This window comes from Pelophylax lessonae (assembly GCF_965119305.1).
Source record: "Pelophylax lessonae genome assembly, chromosome: 10".
Taxonomy (NCBI): domain Eukaryota; kingdom Metazoa; phylum Chordata; class Amphibia; order Anura; family Ranidae; genus Pelophylax; species Pelophylax lessonae.
Genome location: NC_138777.1, coordinates 124,226,916 through 124,245,197, shown reverse-complemented (window position 1 = coordinate 124,245,197; position 18,282 = coordinate 124,226,916). Strand labels below are relative to the sequence as shown.

The window sequence follows — 18,282 nt, the reverse complement described above, 5'->3', positions numbered from 1 at the left end:
AAATAGGATGATTAAAGTAGAACTAAACTGCACCTGATTGCCATAAACGAAAAACTCTATTTAATAATCTTTAATTTTCAAAGCAAACTCACCTGTCTATCAATGTCCCAGGGCTTTATATAGTTGAGAAATCATTTTGAAGCCCCCCCGCCCTCCAGCATTTCTAACTGTGGTCATGTTTAGGGCAGATGAATAATGTAGCATTTACTTTGTAAAATCCATCTGCCCTTACGCCAGGCCTACATGCTCAGGGTGTGCGTAGGTGAGAAAAGGTCTCTGACATCATTTTGTCCTTGAAAAGAAATCAGAAAGCAGCTGCAGAAATGTAAAAAAAAATGTATTAATAAGTAAGTATAATAAACTTTCCTATCTGTTTACTAATGCTAGCAGCATAGGAATTAAAACTAGTTAATGTTCATTGAGAGGGTTTAGTTCCACTTTCAAATCCAAATAGGATCTTGCAGCTACAAAGTCAGACCTTAATTATATTCCACCTCCCCATCTCCAAAGCAGTGTGAAAGCCTTAATAACTAATGTGAAATGTGCATTGCTTAGGAGAATACACCTTTTCCTGTCTCCGTTTTCACTTATTATATCAAATATGTTAGGTATAGTTAAACAACAGACACTTACATACACGATCCGAAAATTGTACAAAAAATACCGCTATCGAAGCGAACGTACAATTATCGGAAAATTAGTACACAGCTTTCGAGAGCCAATCACGACACTTCATCCGAAATTATTTGATCGGGCAAGCACGAAAATTATGATCGTATGATAACACATCATACGATAATCGTATGATTAGTATGTTGTTGGTACAAAACAAATTGAGAGCAGTAGACAGCGCATGAGCGGAACCAAAAGAATGACACCGGAAGAAAACCCAGGGATAGAAAAAAAATAGGTATCACTCACAAAATGTCATTTCATTGGAGGAAAACTAGTATGATTTTTGTTCTTTGAAAGCCAATGCAATTTTTTGTACAATACAAAGTTTATAGATAGAAATTTTCGCAAGAAATACATTTAAAAAATAAATATAAATTATTTAACCACTTAACCACTTAAGCCCCGGAGGATTTGGCTGCTCAAAGACCAGGGCCTATTTTGCGATTCGGCACTGCATGAGTTTAACGGACAATTGCGCGGTCGTGCGACGCTGTACCAAAACGAAATTGACGTCCATTTTTTCCCACAAACAGAGATTTCTTTTGGTGGTATTAGATCACCTGTGCGATTTTTACTTTTTGTGCTATAAACAAAAAAATAGCGACAATTTTGAAAAAATAACAATAGTTTTAAATTTTTTTATATGAAATTCTCCCCCAAAAAATGTAAAAATCCACATTTTTTAACATTTTAGGCCAATTTGTTTTCTGCTACATATTTTTGGTGAAAAAAATTGCAATAAGCGTATTTAGATTGGTTTGCGCAAAAGTTATTGCGTTTACTAACTAAAGAAAGATTTATGTCATTTTTTTTTCTTTAACTAGTAATGGCGGCGATATGCGTTTTTTTTTGCGGGACTGCGACTTTGCGGCGGACAGATCGGTCCCTTGACTGACATTTTTGACACTTTTGGGGGTACCAGTGACATTACTACAGTAATCAGTGCTAAACATATGCACTGTTACTGTAAAAATGACACTGGCAGGGAAGGGGTTACCTTTATTAGAGACGCAGGGGTTAAGTGTGTTTCTAGGGGCATGCTTCTAACTGTCAAGGGGCGTGGCTTTTGATGTAACCACAGAGACATATGATCCTACATAGCAGGATCGTATGATCTCTGCAGTTACACCAGGGAGAATGATAGACGGCTTATTGACTCGCGGGTGAGTGACATGCTGATATGTCACTTTGCCCAGGGGGGGCTGACGGCCGCAGTATATATACTTGCAGTGGTCGGCAAGTGGTTAAGCCCCAGAGGATTTGGCTGCTCAATGACCAGGCCCTATTTGCGATTCGGCACTGCGTGACTTTAACAGACAATTGCGTGGTTGTGCGATGCTGTACCCAAATGAAATTGACATCCTTTTTTTCCCACAAACAGCTTTCTTTTGGTGGTATTTTATCACCTGTGTGATTTTTATTTTTTACTCTATAAACAAAAAAGAGCGACAATTTTGAAAAAATAACAATATTTTTCACATTTTTTTATATGAAATTCTCAAAAAAATGTAAAAATCCAAATTTTTTAACATTTTAGGCCAATTTGTTTTCTGCTACATATTTTTGGTAAAAAAAAAATCAGAATAAGCGTATTTTGATTGGTTTGCACAAAAGTTATTGCGTTTACTAACTACGAGAAAGATTTATGTCATTTTTATTGTTTGTTTTTTTTTAATTAGTAATGGCGGCGATCTGCGATTTTTTTTGCGGGACTGCGACATTGTGGCAGACAGATCGGACCCCTGACTGACATTTTTGGGGGTACCAGTGACATTACTACAGTAATCCGTGCTATAAATATGCACTGTTACTGTAAAAATTACACTGGCAGGGAAGGGGTTAACTATATTGGTGATCAAGGGATTAAGTGTGTCCCTAGGGGCGTGATTCTAACTTTTAGGGGGTGTGGCTGGTGAAGTAATCACAGAGACATACGATCCTACATAGCAGGATTGTATAGCCTCTGTCATTACTTAAGGAAGAATGAGAGATGGCTGTGTTTACATCAGCCGTCTGTCTTTCTCCCACTCCTGAGGGAGATCGCGAGTGGCCGGCGGACATCGGAGCCACCGGTCACACGCGCTGGCTGCGCAGGGAACGAGCAGGGGCGGAGCGACGTACCCCTACGTCACTTTGCCTGTAGGGGGCTGACTGCCGCAGTAAATAGTCATGCGGCAGCCGGCAAGTGGTTAATAATGTGTACAATTTATATGTATCATAATTGCACTTCCCCACTCTCCCATCTGAACAGCAAATGTTGCAGACCGATTTTGTAACCCGATGTCTGGGTATTCAAAATAGGTAACACTCCTTTCCTCTTGATGGCAGCCGAAATTAACATGTAGACTGATAATCATGGTACTGCTTCTCAATGTCCTAATTATGAGTGCAGTCCCACCAGTGCTTTCAATCAGTGCCCTTAAAGTGCCATCCATCTGTGCCACCTTATCAGTGCCCATCTCTTCAGCGTATATGATTTTTTATAAAAAAATACCAGCTTTTAGTGAAGAAGCAGACAACTGTAATAACCAAAAAAATGTTTTACTCCGCTTTTTTTTTTTTTGGTTAAGAACATTCTGGATACTCATAACACCAAGGATAGTTACTGGAAGGCTGGAATCCTCCATATTACCAGTAGAATGGCAAAAAAAAACATGCAGAACAAGGGAATAAACTGGACCTGAAACGAAAATACCAAATAGCTCCGAACAAAGGTGCTCAAGGCGTGGCTAGAGGGGTCCCACGCACATTACATCATTTCCCCTCACATGCTACAATGTGGTTACGCTTACAGGAAGCTATTGTGGCATCGTACGAGAAAATTCTAATTGTTAGTAACCTCTCCCATTTGCGATTTATTTAGAGAGTGTACTAGCAACCAAGAAAAAACGGACGATTAGTCGTACGATTTTCAGATCGTGTGTACAGGCCATTACACGGGCTGTATGTTTTGTTTAAAAGCATGTATTGTACACCACTCAAATGGATAAGTAATGCAAGCCACAACTGTTGACAGACTTTATAGAAACAAAATAACTCTATAACGACGAGTCTTAGCAGACATAGACTTCAGGAAGCAGAATTCCATTTAAAGTGTAGCACGTCAGATGACTGGAATGAAACAGTAGGAGGCAAAAACACGTAAAAATGTAGGATTGACAGAAATAACCTAGACCTTGCTGTGAGAATCCCCATGTGTAAGAAGCTAGTAGATAATTAAGTCAAGTACACTCCTCCACTAAGATATCTGTTTTATTTGGACCAATTCTTTAAATCTTGTCAATTGTTAATGTTTATAAATTCTTTTTAATGTTGTTTTGCTTTCTTTAAATAATCATTAAAATGTGAAAAACAGAATGTGTGTAAGTTGCTCACTACTTCCAGCTGTTATCTGGATAATAAGAAAAGGCTGTTTTTCAGGAAATCTCTTTATGTTATGTTATTTTTTACCATAGACGTGAAGTGCTGCATCTGCATGAAAGTGCTGGAATTCATGACCTTGGCCTCCCACGATGGCAGTTAACTTTGTGTCTTTTTGCTGTTCTTATAGTCCTATTTTTCAGCTTATGGAAAGGAGTAAAGACATCAGGAAAAGTGAGTACATTTTTTGAAGCAACTTGTAAAGCATAATTCCAAAATCAAAAATCAGACTTCCTAAAATCTCAGAACTAGAAAGAAACACTAAAGTTTCGTAAAAGTTGCCCCTTATTACTTGTTAAAATTCAAGCTGGTGTTTTACATTTTTTTTTTTGGGTATTGTAATAAATATGCAGATTAAGGCCTGGTTCACACCTATGCAGGTTGCAGTTTGTATATTCCAGGTGCATTTCGTGTTTTTCAATGCACATTTTTGATCCATTGAAGTCTATGGAAGCAAAAACCAGAAAAGAGTTCCTGGCCCTTTCGACAAAATGCACAGATGTGAATGTGATCCATAGTAAACCATGTTAAATGAACTGTAGTGTGTTTCTGCAAAACTGAAGACGCACTAAGGCCTCTTTTACTTGGTCCGCCTTCGTAGGCGGATTTGTGCTGCTCAGCAGGGGATTGATACACAGATCCCGCTGAGCAGGTAGGTGACAGCTCCCTCTCCACTCTGTGTTCAGAGAGGGAGGTGTCAGAACCTCATGCATCTCTATGGGGGAATCGGTTGAGAGCAGACCGCCTGTCCGCTCCCATCCAATCCCCTGGACGGATGGAAAATAGGGTTTCCATCAGTCCGGATTTCATGGACAGGATCGGATGTGGATGGCAGTGGGTGTCAGCGGACATGTCTCCGCTGACATCCGCTGCCCCATAGGGATGCATGGGGAATCCGATCAGACCCGCCTAAAAAACTGACAGGCAGATCTGATCAGATCGCTCGTGTGAAAGGACCCTAAGAATGCAAAGGTGTGAATCAGGCCTTGGGGACTGATTACTACAGAGACTTTTTAGTGTCACCGTGCAATTTATCTCGCTTTCTCTTAATTTATTTAAGGGGGATAAAATATTACCGACTAAAATAGAGCATTGTTTCCAGTGACTAAGCTGACTTTTAAACTTGCATTGTAGAATGAACTGTAAAGTACAACTCCTGTGTGGGAGTAGGAATCAAGCCCCTTAATGTAATAAGGAAATATTATATACTGTATATAGGATATGCATTTATGATAATAATTTATCCATAGGCATATTACCATACATTGACAAAGTTATTTACATTAATTTGATTACTTTTAAATGTTGTATAAAAAAATTTAATGACATTTCCTTTAAGCTGAACTTCAAGTAGGCAGTATAACTAGAAGAAAATAGTGTATGTAGAATGCATTGCAGCAGTGGTATGCTGAGGAACAGGCGGGGGTAAGGAAGAAGGTGCTGATTTAGGTTAATATTTCCTTTAGCACGTGTCCCTTAAGATTTGAGTATTGTATGTCATTTGTTTCTATTTTTCTTGGCTTTCACAGTATTTAAGTGGCAAGGTTGTAGCAGTGGGGAGAGTTAGGCCTCATGCACACACTTTTACCAGCGTCAGACATTTTTTTTTTTCAGCTTAAAAATGCCTCTCTGTTATTCTATGGCCTCATGCATACACAGGCTTTTAGGAGCAGTAAGTGGCATAGGTGTTTTCAAGCTGCAAAAAAAAAACCCAGAGCCGGCATGTTCTGAGGACTGGCATTACAGCTGTAAAAACGTCTGCAGCTGCTAAAGGCTGCTAAAATCGGCTTAACACTGGATACAGCGTTAAGCTGCATCGAGCATTTATTTTTATTTTTTTTTTGACATATCAAAATCAATCAATCAATGGTTCATGATGAGCTGACTTGTGGTGTGACTTGTGCTCTGAGGATCTTGAAGTGGAACCCCATGCCAAAATAAAATGTAAAAAAAACGGCATTGGGTCCCCCCCCAAAATCCATACCAGACCCTTATCCGAGCATGCAACCCGGCAGGTCAGGAAAGAGGAGGGGACGAGTGAGTAGTAATCAGTGAGAAGAGTGCTCTATACATCTATACACTGCTCATAAACAGTGTCCAGATAGCAGCGCACACAGCCAGTGCAGAACTACAAGTCCCAGCCGCTCTAAGCTGCTCCTTTAAACCTCTCCTGATAGCAGCACACATCAGCAGTCCCAGTGTCCAGATAGCAGCATGCGACCAATAGAGAACTACAAGTCCCAGCATTCAGTTAGCAGCATGGAACCAATACAGAACTACAAGTCACAGTGCCGATATAGCAGCACACACAGCCAGTAGAGGACTACAAGTCCCAGCAGTCCCAGTGTGCAGACAGCAGCACACACAGCCAGCTGACTCGTCCGCAGAGCGCTGTCCGTACAATCCACCGGGCTGGGGGTCACAGAAAGAGCCGCTCAGGCAGTAGAAGAAGAAGAGGAAGATCATAGTCAGCAGCAGGGCTTTTTTTCTCAGAAAATAGGTGCAGGAATTCACTCTCCCCGCCCAAATCCCTGCCCCCAACCACGCCCAAACCCACCCTCAACCACGCCCAAACTCCACCCCCCAGACACACCTTCACTAGAGGAGAGCAGTACAGCGGTGCCAAATAATGAGTGGAGGTTTAGAACTGCGTGTCACACAAGGCACATGGTTCAGGAAGGTGTAACACACAAAGTACAGGACTTCATAACACACAGGGCTCAGAAGTGTTTATTGTGCAGTTGTGTGCAGTGTGTATCACACAAGGCGCAGAAAAAAAAAAAAATCAGCAAACAGGATGGTACTTACATTGAATGCGAAGCGTCCCTTGTTCTCAGAAACATGGTGCATATAGCCCTGTGTACAGAGTGCAGTACAGGGGTCAGGAATATGTAACATAAAGCCCAGCACAAAGATAGCAGTGGTAAAGAGTATGTAATATGCAGTCCAGCATACAGAGTGCAGGACTCAGGAGTATGTAATCAAAAGCCATTCATTGTTCATAATACAGCATTAAGGAGTACAATCCAAAGGCCTTTAATATGTAACATCATATTACACAGCGGTTCGGAGTATGTAATATACAAGGAGTTACAAAATTCTCACCACTGGACCCTGCACGCTGTGCCATACATTACATACTCTTGGTCACTAACTCTGTATGCTTTACTGTCCCCCAGCAAATTTCCCTGGTCTCCCCCCTCAAGTATCCCCCCAAAAGTAACCCTCAAATCCTCACTTCCGCTTATCCCTCTGCTTACCACTGTGTCCCCCATCCACACCTAGCCTCTGCAACCCTCATTCACAGCTCACCTCTTCTTTCCCCTGTTCACAGCTCCACTCTGCACCCCTATCCACAATTCACCTTGCACCCCCCCCCCCCCATATCATCTCAACTCTGCACTCTGCACCCTTCTAACTACAGCTTACTCTCCCCGTCCACCCCGTCCACAACTCACCTCTGCACCCTCATCCATATCATCTCTGCCCCCCTTCTGCAACCCCATCTAAAGCTAACCCCAATCCACAGCTCTCACCTTTGCCAACCCCATGTTTCATCTCTGCACCCCCAGCTTCCCCCCCTCCACAGCTCTCATTTCACACAACCTGACTTCTGCCCTTTGCAGCTCTTACCTCTGCACAAAGCTTCCCCCCCTCCCCAGTTCTCCTCTGCACAAATTTCCACCCCCCAGCTGTCCTCTCTGAAAAAATCCCCCCCCCCCACTTTCCCAGGTCTCAGCTCAACACAAACCCCCCCCCCCCACTTTCCCAGCTCACCGCTCTGCACAAAACCTCCCACTCTCCCAGGTCTCCGCTCTGCACAAGTCCCCCACTTTCCCAGCTCACCGCTCTGCACAAAACCTCCCACTCTCCCAGGTCTCCGCTCTGCACAAATCCTCCCACTTTCCCAGCCCTCCTCTGCACACAAATCCCCCTACTTTCCCAGTTCCCCTCTCTGCCTAAGTCCCCTCACTCTCCCAGCCCTCCACTCCACCTAAATTCCCCTCACTCTCCCAGTTCTCCACTCTGCACAAATCTCCCCACTTTCCCAGCCTTCCTCTCCGCACAAATCTCCCCACTTTCCCAGCCTTCCTCTCCGCACAAATCTCCCCACTTTCCCAGCCTTCCTCTCCGCACAAATCTCCTCACTTTCCCAGCCTTCCTCTCCGCACAAATCTCCCCACCTTCCCGGTCCTCCTCTCTGCATAAATCCCCCCCCCCCCACACATACACTTTCCAAGTTCTCCTTTCTACAAACTCCCCCCCCCAGCACTCCTCTGTGCTCTAATCCCCACACACACTTTCACAGTGCTCTCTGCCCAAATACCCCCTCCCCCCTTCTTTTACAGTTCTCCTCTCTCCATGAACTTAGTCTCTGGAGCCTGCCACCCCTCTCCCTCCCGTTTTTCCCTTCACAGCTCCCTCACCTCTTCCACAGCCCCCCCTCCCCCCCACAGCTCCCTCACCTCTTTCACAGCCCCCCTCCCACCTCCCCCCTCCCATTTTTCCTTCACAGCTCCCTCACCTCTTCCACAACCCCCCCCTCCCGTTTTTCCTTCACAGCCCCCTCACCTCTTCCACAACCCCCCTCCCTCTGCCGTTTTTCCTTCACAGCTCCCTCACCTCTCCCCCTCCTCCTCCCATTTTTCCTTTACAGCTCCCTCACCACTTCTGCAGCCCCCCAGCCCCATTTTTACTTTTTAGCTCTCTCACCTCTTCCACCGCTTGTGCTCCAGAGTCCAGTCTATATGGTCTACGCAGGCTTTTTTTTAAAGCTGATCGAGACATCAGAACTGGTGCGTTCCGGCTGAAAAAAAGCCTGGGTCAGCAGCAGGGAGACTCTGGGCTGAGCCCGCAGCACTTCCAGGTGGCCGGCAGATCCGATGGTGGGGGTCAGGGTGCCACATCCCATGAGTGGGGGCAAGGATGGAAGGCATGGCACTGCTGTGCCCACTACTTCCACCCAACTCTGTGCTGAGATCTGACTCTATGTCCTAGAGTCCTAGGAGAGGGGTGACTTACCTGCTCCTGGCTGACTGGAGACATCTCGCAACAGCCGACCACGCTGCTCCTCCTCGCTCTGAATCTGATGGCGGACAGGAACCGGAAAGGTGAGTGAGTCAGAGTGACTGACGCATGCACCGCCCCCATGACGACGTTAGACGGGAGTCTTGAATGATTGGTTCAATCATGGCTGGAGTCTGGACCAATCACAGGACTAGAAGTGTAGAAGTGGGAGTGTTGGGGTGCATTGCTCTGCACCCCAATGACACCCAGAAGGCTGCCAATCAGCGCCTCTGCTCTAACCACGTGGGATGCCAAACTCCACCCCCCCATAGACTGCAATAGGTCCGGCGCCCCTAGTGAGCTTTAAAAGGTAATTTTTTTCCCTTGAAGATGCTGATTTTGGGGGCGGCGCCCCTGCGCCCCCTATAGACCGGCCGCCACTGGCACCTACCCCCCATGTTGGGGGTGTATGGCCTGGTATGGTACAGGAGGGAGGGCGCTCGCTCCTCCCCTCCTGTTTCTTGACCTGCCGAGCTGCATGTTTTTTTGGCATGGGGGTTCCCAAAATCCATACCAGACCCCCAGTCTTCAGGGGGGGAACCTCATGCCGATTGTTTTTAAATTTTGGCGTGGGGTCCCCCTTCAACATCCTTAGAGCACAAGTCGCACCACAGGTCAGATCATCATGATCCGACTTGGGTCCAACTTCTATTCAAATCAATAGGCTGAATGTCGGATCGATTAAGACGGCTCTCATAGGAAACTATTGATTTTAAATAGAGGCAGAGAAATGCTGCTAAAAGTTAACGTGGCTAAACGTGCAATAACGCAGATGCAAATAGCTACTAAAACCGTGTTTTTAAAGCCGCTTTTTCAGCTGCTTTTTCCTGGCGTTGGTAATGGCTTTGCAGCTCATTTTTTTGAATGCCCCCTGTGCATGAGGCATTACTAAAACTAGAGTGCAAAATCTGGTGCAGCTGTGCATGGTAGCCAATCAGCTTCTAACTTCAGCTTGTTCAATTAAGCTTTGACAAAAAAGCTGATTGGTTTCTATGTATTCTATCCCTAGCCTGTCCATATACTACCCTAGCCTGTCCCTATTCTACCCTAGCCTGTCCATATACTACCCTAACCTGTCTATATACTACCCTAGCCTGTCCAAATACCGGCGGGACACAGCTGGCGTGAGGAAGCAAGCCAGTGCCGCCACTATTTGTCTCCAGGCTGGGTCCAGAGGCTCAGGTGCGGGCCTGCGGACCATGGCTGAAGACATATGTGGAGAGGTGCCTCAAAATCTCCACCCCCGCCACCTCCACTGTAAGTATGGGCAGGGCAAAAGGGGTGGACTCAGGAGCTAAGGGGGGGGGGGGGGTTGCAAAATGAGATTTCGCCTAGGGTGTCAAAAAAGCCTTGCACCAACCCTGATCAGTGTCTAACTTCAGCTTTTTCAGTTAAGGTTTGACAATAAAACCTCATCAATTAGTATGCACTACTGCACCATAAAAAGATCAGTATAGGGTCATAACTCATAACCCTATATATACAGTAAACTATCCACCTGTGCTGTCAAATGATCAAACATGAAGACTGCAGCAACCAAATATTGGAATATATAATACAAAGTAATAGCAAAAAAATGGTTAAGCTGTCTTTTTAAGTGAAATCATTATTTATCACGCTATATATTAACAATAAATCAACTAAAAGCTCCATGTTGAGCAATACAAATACCAAATTATCCAGATCGAATGGTTCCAGCACTTGCCAAAGGACCCCACCAGCTCAATGCCTTTATGTTATACGAGTCCCTCAGAAAACAACAAATAACAACTCAATGGTCGAGTATCGAAAAAATCTTGCATTTGTTAAAAAATATTACTCACAATGGTATAAAAGAATGAGCATGGAACATCAGACATCTATCATGGCACTCTCAAATACCACCTCCCAGGCCTGCACAGTGCGTGATAATGTCACAAGTAAGTTCTAGCTAATAAATACTGGCTTATAACTGCCTTTTTTTTGTACATCATGGGACACAGAGCCATAAATCTTAACATATGTGTTATATAGCCACCTACAGGTGAAGGACACTGGCAACCAATCAGAAAGGATGTCCACCTATATAACTTGTCCCACACAGGAAGTACCTCCATTTTTTTCGGCAGTGTCCAATGGTGATGGTGACGGTGGGGAGTCTCTCCACATTTTCTTCAAGGAAGAAAAAGATTATGCAATAATACCCCAATCAAAGATCACTGAATCGAAGGGGTTAGCTATCAGGTCCATCTAAAAAAAGTCAGTGGACTAAAAAGATGATACCTGAGTCTCGGGAAGCAAATACGAGGTTTTGCCTGTAATGCTATGTTTTTTAGGCGCTGGACCCTGGGATCCAGACCCTTGGAATACTAAACCCCAAATGGGCTCCGTGTAGGGTGCTCTACAGGTCCAAGGCTGTGGCCCCTTTTAAAACAAGGGGACCCAGTCCTTGAAGGTCACCAAGACAAAGCTCGCCGTGATGGGTGAAGACTGGATTCCTGTTTCAAACAGAATCCTGCGGCAGGACTGGTAAGTCCAGTTTTAAATATTTACACATACAACAAATGTAAATATTGTATGCACTGTTCCCTTAAAAGATAACAGAGACCAAGTGCCATGTGAGTCTCTGCATGAGACTATGGATGTAAAGCTATATACATCTTGTTAAGCATTTTTTCTTTGCTTGTTTGTTTGATACACTGTTTTCACCCTGTGCTGATCACCTGAAAAGTATCAGCTGTGACAAACCAATGTGTGCATGAGATAATGGATGTTAAGCTATGCAAAATACATCTTTCCTCAGGAATTAAATGTGCCAATTGTATCAATTGTGATTAAATGAGCTTGTGCAGTTGTGGGAATGATGCAAAGTTTGTTTAAACATTATTTCTTTGCTTATTGTTTGACACACTGTTTTTACCCTGGGCTGATCACCTGCAAGGTATCAGCTGTAACAAACAAGATTCAGCCTAAGCTGCTTTCACCACATGTTGCCTTTTTCACCTTGGCACATAAGCGCCTGTGTGTTCGTCTCCTCCCTCAATAGCCTGTTTGTGGCAAAGGCCTATTCGCATGCGCCTGAATCTTCGCCTTTCAAAACAGGCGTACGCTGCATGGAGGACGTGTTTGAACATGATTGCCGTGCATGTGGATGCCACGTAGCACTCCGTGCATGCGCAATGCAGCATAAATAGGCGAGATTTATAAGGAACTGTTTCCAATGCGCTAGCCTCTGTCAGAGGCTGAAGGGGACACAGAGCAGCAGCGTAAGTCACTGTGGGTGTATGCAGGGGCTGTGTCTTGGCCAAGGCTGACAAGGCCCAGGCCTAGGGTGGCACTTTGCAGGGGGGCAGAAAAAACCCCCCTCCCCACCATGAAAAAAGCCCCCCAGCCCATCCTCCCGAGTCCAGGCTCCTGCGGCTGCCTCCCACACACATACAGTCCCCGGCGGCCGGCGGCTTGCTGTAGCGTGACACTTGTTATTATGGGCAGTAAGGGGTGTACTGGGCCGGCGGGGGACTGGCACCCCCATAGAGTGGCTGGTGACTGGCCAGGCTGGCTGTACTTAATTCTACTGGCGTAGGTGGACCCTAATGCTTCCCCTACCCCCAGGCTAGGACAGCAGGTGCGAATCATGATTAATAAGTTACTATTACTCCAATTAAATTAAAAAGTGCTCAATATGCATTAAATTAATATACAGATTATGATTGTAATAAAGGGTTCCATGTTACAAACTCATTAAACAGTCCACATTCAGTGAAAGTTCATGCACTGCAGACTTTGCAGTATGTGAATTTTCACTGAATGTGGACTGTTTAATGAGTTTGCATCGATTCCAGCATGCATGGAGCACTTTGTAGTGCATGAACTTTCACTGAATGTGGATTGTTTAATGAGTTTGCATTGATTTTAGCATGTGCAAAGTGCTCCTTGCTGAAATCAATGCAAATTCATTAAACAGTCCACATTCAGTGAAAGTTCATGCACTCCAAAGTGTTTCGTGCTATAATCAATACATAATTAATATACACTAATAAGCTGTGAAATTGATGAGGCTGCACTAATTGCCACTGATGAGGCGGCACTCTTAAGCTGCACTGATTGGGCTGCACTGATATGCTACACTGTTGGGCACTGATAGGCTGCACTGGTGGCTAGGTCAGCACAAAATGTAAATACACAACTGAGTGTATGTTACTGGCACAAACAGGTCCTGTATCTTGGGATAATCAGTGCTGTGTGTGATAAGTTGTATAAGCTTGGCACAAGCCTTGAGTACACTGAAGTTAGTACCTCAAGTTTGTCATGCTATAAAGCAATGTCTGTCCGAAAGAGGGCTGTGGGGGCACAGTTGGAAGGGGCACTGTGATGCCCCTGTCAGGCCTTGAAGGTCCTAGCCATTCTTCCTTTGTGTCTACTCCCCCTGAAGAGCCAGAAGTGACTAGCCAATCTGATCCATTGTGGTTGTCAGGCACAGTAGCTACTCCAGGTGCTTCTGCCACAGCCTAAGTCACTAAGGATGATTTGACATTGGCATTAGCCAGCCTTGAGGGTAAGATTACTGGCATGATTGCAGCATCTCAAGGAGTAAGGAAACGTGATAGATCCCCCCACCTGAGCCACCCCCTGCATCAGTTCAAGATTGGGCAGAGGATGTAGAAGAAGTACTAAAGGATTGGAATGGGAAAGAAGGAAAAAGGTACAGAAAGCAATCATAAAACAATATGCTCCTCTGTCAGAGGGAACCCTTCTGCAATGCAGAGTGTGACATTGGGTATGTAGTATCCAGACCATGAAGATGGTCAAACTTATCAATCTTGTCGGATATACAGGGTTCACTTCTAACGGAATAACAACCAAAGAATCGCTACGCTTCGTAGCTTCCTCAGGCGATTCTGTGGAGTTATAATAGCAGGAGCGGTGAATATCCTCTGTCGCGGATGTCTCCCGAGGAGGCTGGTTCCCTGCTACCCTGATCTGCACTTCATTCAATATACTTGGACACAAGAGGAGACACACATATTTGAGTCCCTTTCTAACCAATATAAATCCTGGGTGAACCTTTGAGTCTATTGACGAGGGAACAGAGGATATTCACGGCTCCTGCTACTATAACTCCACAGAATTGCCTGAGGAAGCTACGAAGCGAAACGCGTAGCGATTCTTTGGTTATTATTCCGTTAGAAGTGAACCCTGTATATCCGACAAGATTGAAAAGTTTGACCATCTTCATGGTTTGGATAATACATACCCAATGTCACACTCTGCATTGCAGAAGGGTTCCCTCTGACGGAGGAGCGTATTGTTTTATGATTGCTTTCTGTACTTTTGTATTATGGTCTTATATTCCATGATACTTATGTATTTTTTGTATTAAATCATTTGGTTTTATATATTTGTTAGTGTTAATTCCTTTGGGGATCAGCCAGCTAGATGCCTTAAAAGTCCCTTTATCCATATAAGGGGATGAGGATTATCCTTCGTTCCCCTTCCAAACCTTCAGCACACGTTTACTTGGGATGTGGCATCAACATTGAGAGTATATCTCTTACTTTTCTCTTGATGTACAAGAAGTAGCTGACGATGACCCTATGGAAGGTCAAGCTGAGGTTTCCACTTCAGGGGCATCAGGGTCAGAGGAGTCTCTATCAGCCTCTCAAACCCAGATACTCTGGATACAAATTTCCTCCCTTAGAGACAGTTGAAGTCTCCTTTTCCTCTCTAGGCTCTTTGCGCCCTCCTCATACTCCTCGGACATTTCCTATACATCCGTTCTTGGAGCAAGAAATGTATAATGATTGGGATCATCCTGATAGGATTTTTGTTCCTCCTAAAAGGTTTTCACGATTGTATCCTAAGGAGGAAGAGTTTACTAAGAAATGGAATATACGCACTGTGGATGCTGCCATTTCTTCGGTTAACAAGAGTTTAACCTGCCCTGAGGATAATACCCAGGTTTTTAAAGATCCAGCAGATAAAAAGTTGGAATCTTAATTGAAAGCCTCCTTTGCCGTTGCAGGATCTGCGACACAACCAGCAGTAGTGGCCAAAGGAGTTTGTCAGTCTTTAAAAGACCGTATGAAGCGAGTGTCCAAGACAGTTCCTTCTCAAGGAGAGTCTGTGGAAGATCTGTCAGATCTGCCTCGCACTTTGCAGTGGATGCTCTAATGGACTCCACAAGGCAAATGTCACAGTTTGCTCTGATGACAGTGCATATGCGCAGCATCCTTTGGTTAAAGAGCTGGTCTGCGGAATTGCCATGTAAAAGATGGCTGGCTGACTTCCCTTTTCAGGGAAAATGCCTTTTTGGTGACAATCTGGATAAGTATATCCAAAAGATCTCGGGGGGTCAGAGTACGTTGCTACCTGTAAAAAGGAAGAGCAAGTGTCCCTCTTTTAAGATCCCCAGCACTCATACTACCAGTGCTTCTAAGTCCAGACAGTGGCGACGGCCTCAGCCACCTGGGTCTGGAACCAAGCCTTCAGGACAGGGTCAGAAAAAGCCCTGGGACCAGAGATCAGCCAGGTCTTCCTCTAACTTGGGACGGGGGAAGGCTGCTTTGGTTCCTGAAAGTTTGGGTGAAATCGATTCAAGACAACTGGGTTATCTCCACCATCTCGTAGGGGTACAAACTAGAATTTCAGGTGTTCCAGCATCCTCGGTTTGTAAAGTCAAGTATACCGACAGATCCCCTAAAAAATAGATCTCTCTTTCTGGCGTTGGACCAGCTGAGGGCCAAAAGAGTAAAAACAAAGGTTTCGGAGGACAAAAGGTTCAGGGGTTTTTACTCAAAGTTGTTCATAATCCCCAAACCAAGCGGGGATGTGAAACCTATTCTAGATCTCAAAGCTCTAAACCAGGTTCTGAATGTTCATACTTTCCGTATGGAGTCAATTCGTACAGTCATGGAGAGGAATTTCTAGCATCCATAGACATCAAGGATGCATATCTTTACGTGCCTATATTCCAGGCTCATCAAAGTTTTCTTTGCAATAGAAAGCCATCATTTTCAGTTTGTGGCCCCACCCTTTGGGTTAGCCATGACTCCAAGAGTGTTCACAAAGATCCCAACTCCAGTATTGGCCGTTCTAAGGTCCCGAGGGATATCTGTTTTAGGATATCTGGATGATCTATTACTTATAGATTGATCAGCTTCGGCTCTAAGCCGAAATGTCTTCCAGACAGTACAGTTCCTAGAATGTCTGGGTTGTATACTGAACTTGGCAAAGTCAGTATTACAGCCAGTCCAGCGTCTGGAATATCTGTGTCTTCTTGTGGATACAGAACAGGCAAAGATATTCTTGCCAAGAAGAAAGGTCACAGACCTGAAGGATCCGGTTTGTTCCGTAGTAAGGCTGAGATATCCTTCTGTATATCTTTGCATGAAGTTATTGGGAAAGATAGTGTCCGCATCCGAGGAAATTCCCTGTGCTCAATTGTGCAGCCCGTCCTTACTAAAGAGCCGGTAGCCGACTGAGAAGTCAGCCCAGTTCTCCAGGAAACCGAACCCCTCCTTCCTACACCAGTTCCTCAGCCACTTGTTAAGTTCCCTAATCTCCTTCTGCCTCTCTGGTGTGGCTCGAGGGACAGGCAGTATTTCAGAGAAAACCACATTGGAGGTCCTATTCCTTAATCTATTCCCTAAGTCCCTGAAATCATTCTTTAGGATCCTCCACCTTCCTCTTACTTGGTCATTGGTGCCCATATGTACCATGACCGCTGGGTCATCCCCAGCCCCGCCCAATAATCTGTCTACCCAATCCGCGATATGCCGAACTCGAGCGCCCGGTAAACAACATATTGTTCGGCTACCACGATTGTTTTGACATATTGCCCTCTCTGTCCTCTTGATAATTGAGTCCCCCACTACCACAACCTGTCTAACCTTTCCTGAGTCTCGGCCCCCCTCTTTCCTGGAGCCGCCGCTCCCCTTGCAGCCGGGGGAGGGTGCATTCTCCAACACTGCCATGCCTGAGCTGATATCCCCATCAACATGCAACTTGGCATATTTTTTGGTGTGTTCCAACTCAGGACTGTCCTCCCTTCCACTCTTCCCTCTACCCATCCTAACGGTCACCCAACTGCCTACCTCTGATGCCTGCGTCTCCTCTTCTCCTCCCTCCTCTATGCCGGCCCCTGCCAGCACCTGATCGGTAATGTCCAAGCTCCTTTCCAGGTTGTTGATGCTATGCAGTGTTGTCACTTTGTTCTCTAGATCCAGGATCTGGGCTTCCAGAGAAACAAGTCGCTCAGATCTTGCATAGCAGTATTCGCCCTCGATTGGTTCATCAAGGAACGCATACATGCAGTAAGAAGTGCACTGAGTGGCATCCCCAATCCTGTCAGACATTATTACACTCTATTAGTAAAATAAGTCGCGCTGAGTGATGAAAAACAAACAAATCAATGTCCAACAGTCAAATGTCCCAAATATAAATGGTGAATAGTGATGTAAATAATATCGAGAATCTTGAACGGCCTCCAAGGTCTCTTAGGAAATGTGCTTACCAAACGAACAATAAAAATCTGCGAGATTCATATGCCGAGGTACATTCACATGCCAAGGAGATTATCTGGAGTTCATGCGCTAGGATCCTCAATGTGCATTGCCATAAATTAAACAGAAAAGAAAAAATACTCCATAGCGTGATACAGTACAAAAAATGTGGTAATCAAATTGTAGTATCAAAATAGATTCCACCACCTCATGTGTGAAAATCCTAAACCAACTGTGAAGCACAAAAAAAGAGTTCTGGCGCTACTCCAAAAGGTAGTCTCCTAAAGAATACATGCAAGTATGTGGAACACAAATGTCCATAGAAACACTGTTCGCCCAATCCTAAGTATTGGATAGCTTGTAAACGTTAATTCTATAATTTTTTTTTTAACTGTGAAGCAGCTTACCAAAAAGTAAATATAAAAGTGTAAATATCCCAGTGATAGGGAAGGAGGAGAAACCAACACCAAACGTGGAGCCTCTTACCAGATAGAAATGAATAACAGCAGAATATGGTTAAGGTCCAGATGCACCAAAAAGCCAGCAAGACCCCCAAGAGCACGTCAAGCCTCTTACTAGACCATAGATATAATGCACAATGTAGTCACTTGCTGCACTTCCCCATCGTGTATATAGGTAG

The 18,282-nt window shown here is 44.7% G+C and overlaps 1 protein-coding gene across 1 annotated transcript in view; it reads left to right on the top strand.

Annotated features, from left to right (window-relative positions):
• The window catches only part of SLC6A2 (solute carrier family 6 member 2), a 670,903-nt gene that overhangs the window by 147,711 nt on the left and 504,910 nt on the right, over positions 1 to 18,282 (top strand). Inside the window, exon 4 of the mRNA XM_082270398.1 lies at positions 4,131 to 4,269. Coding sequence (XP_082126524.1) covers positions 4,131 to 4,269 — 139 coding nt within the window. The remainder of the gene's footprint in view (positions 1 to 4,130; positions 4,270 to 18,282) is intronic.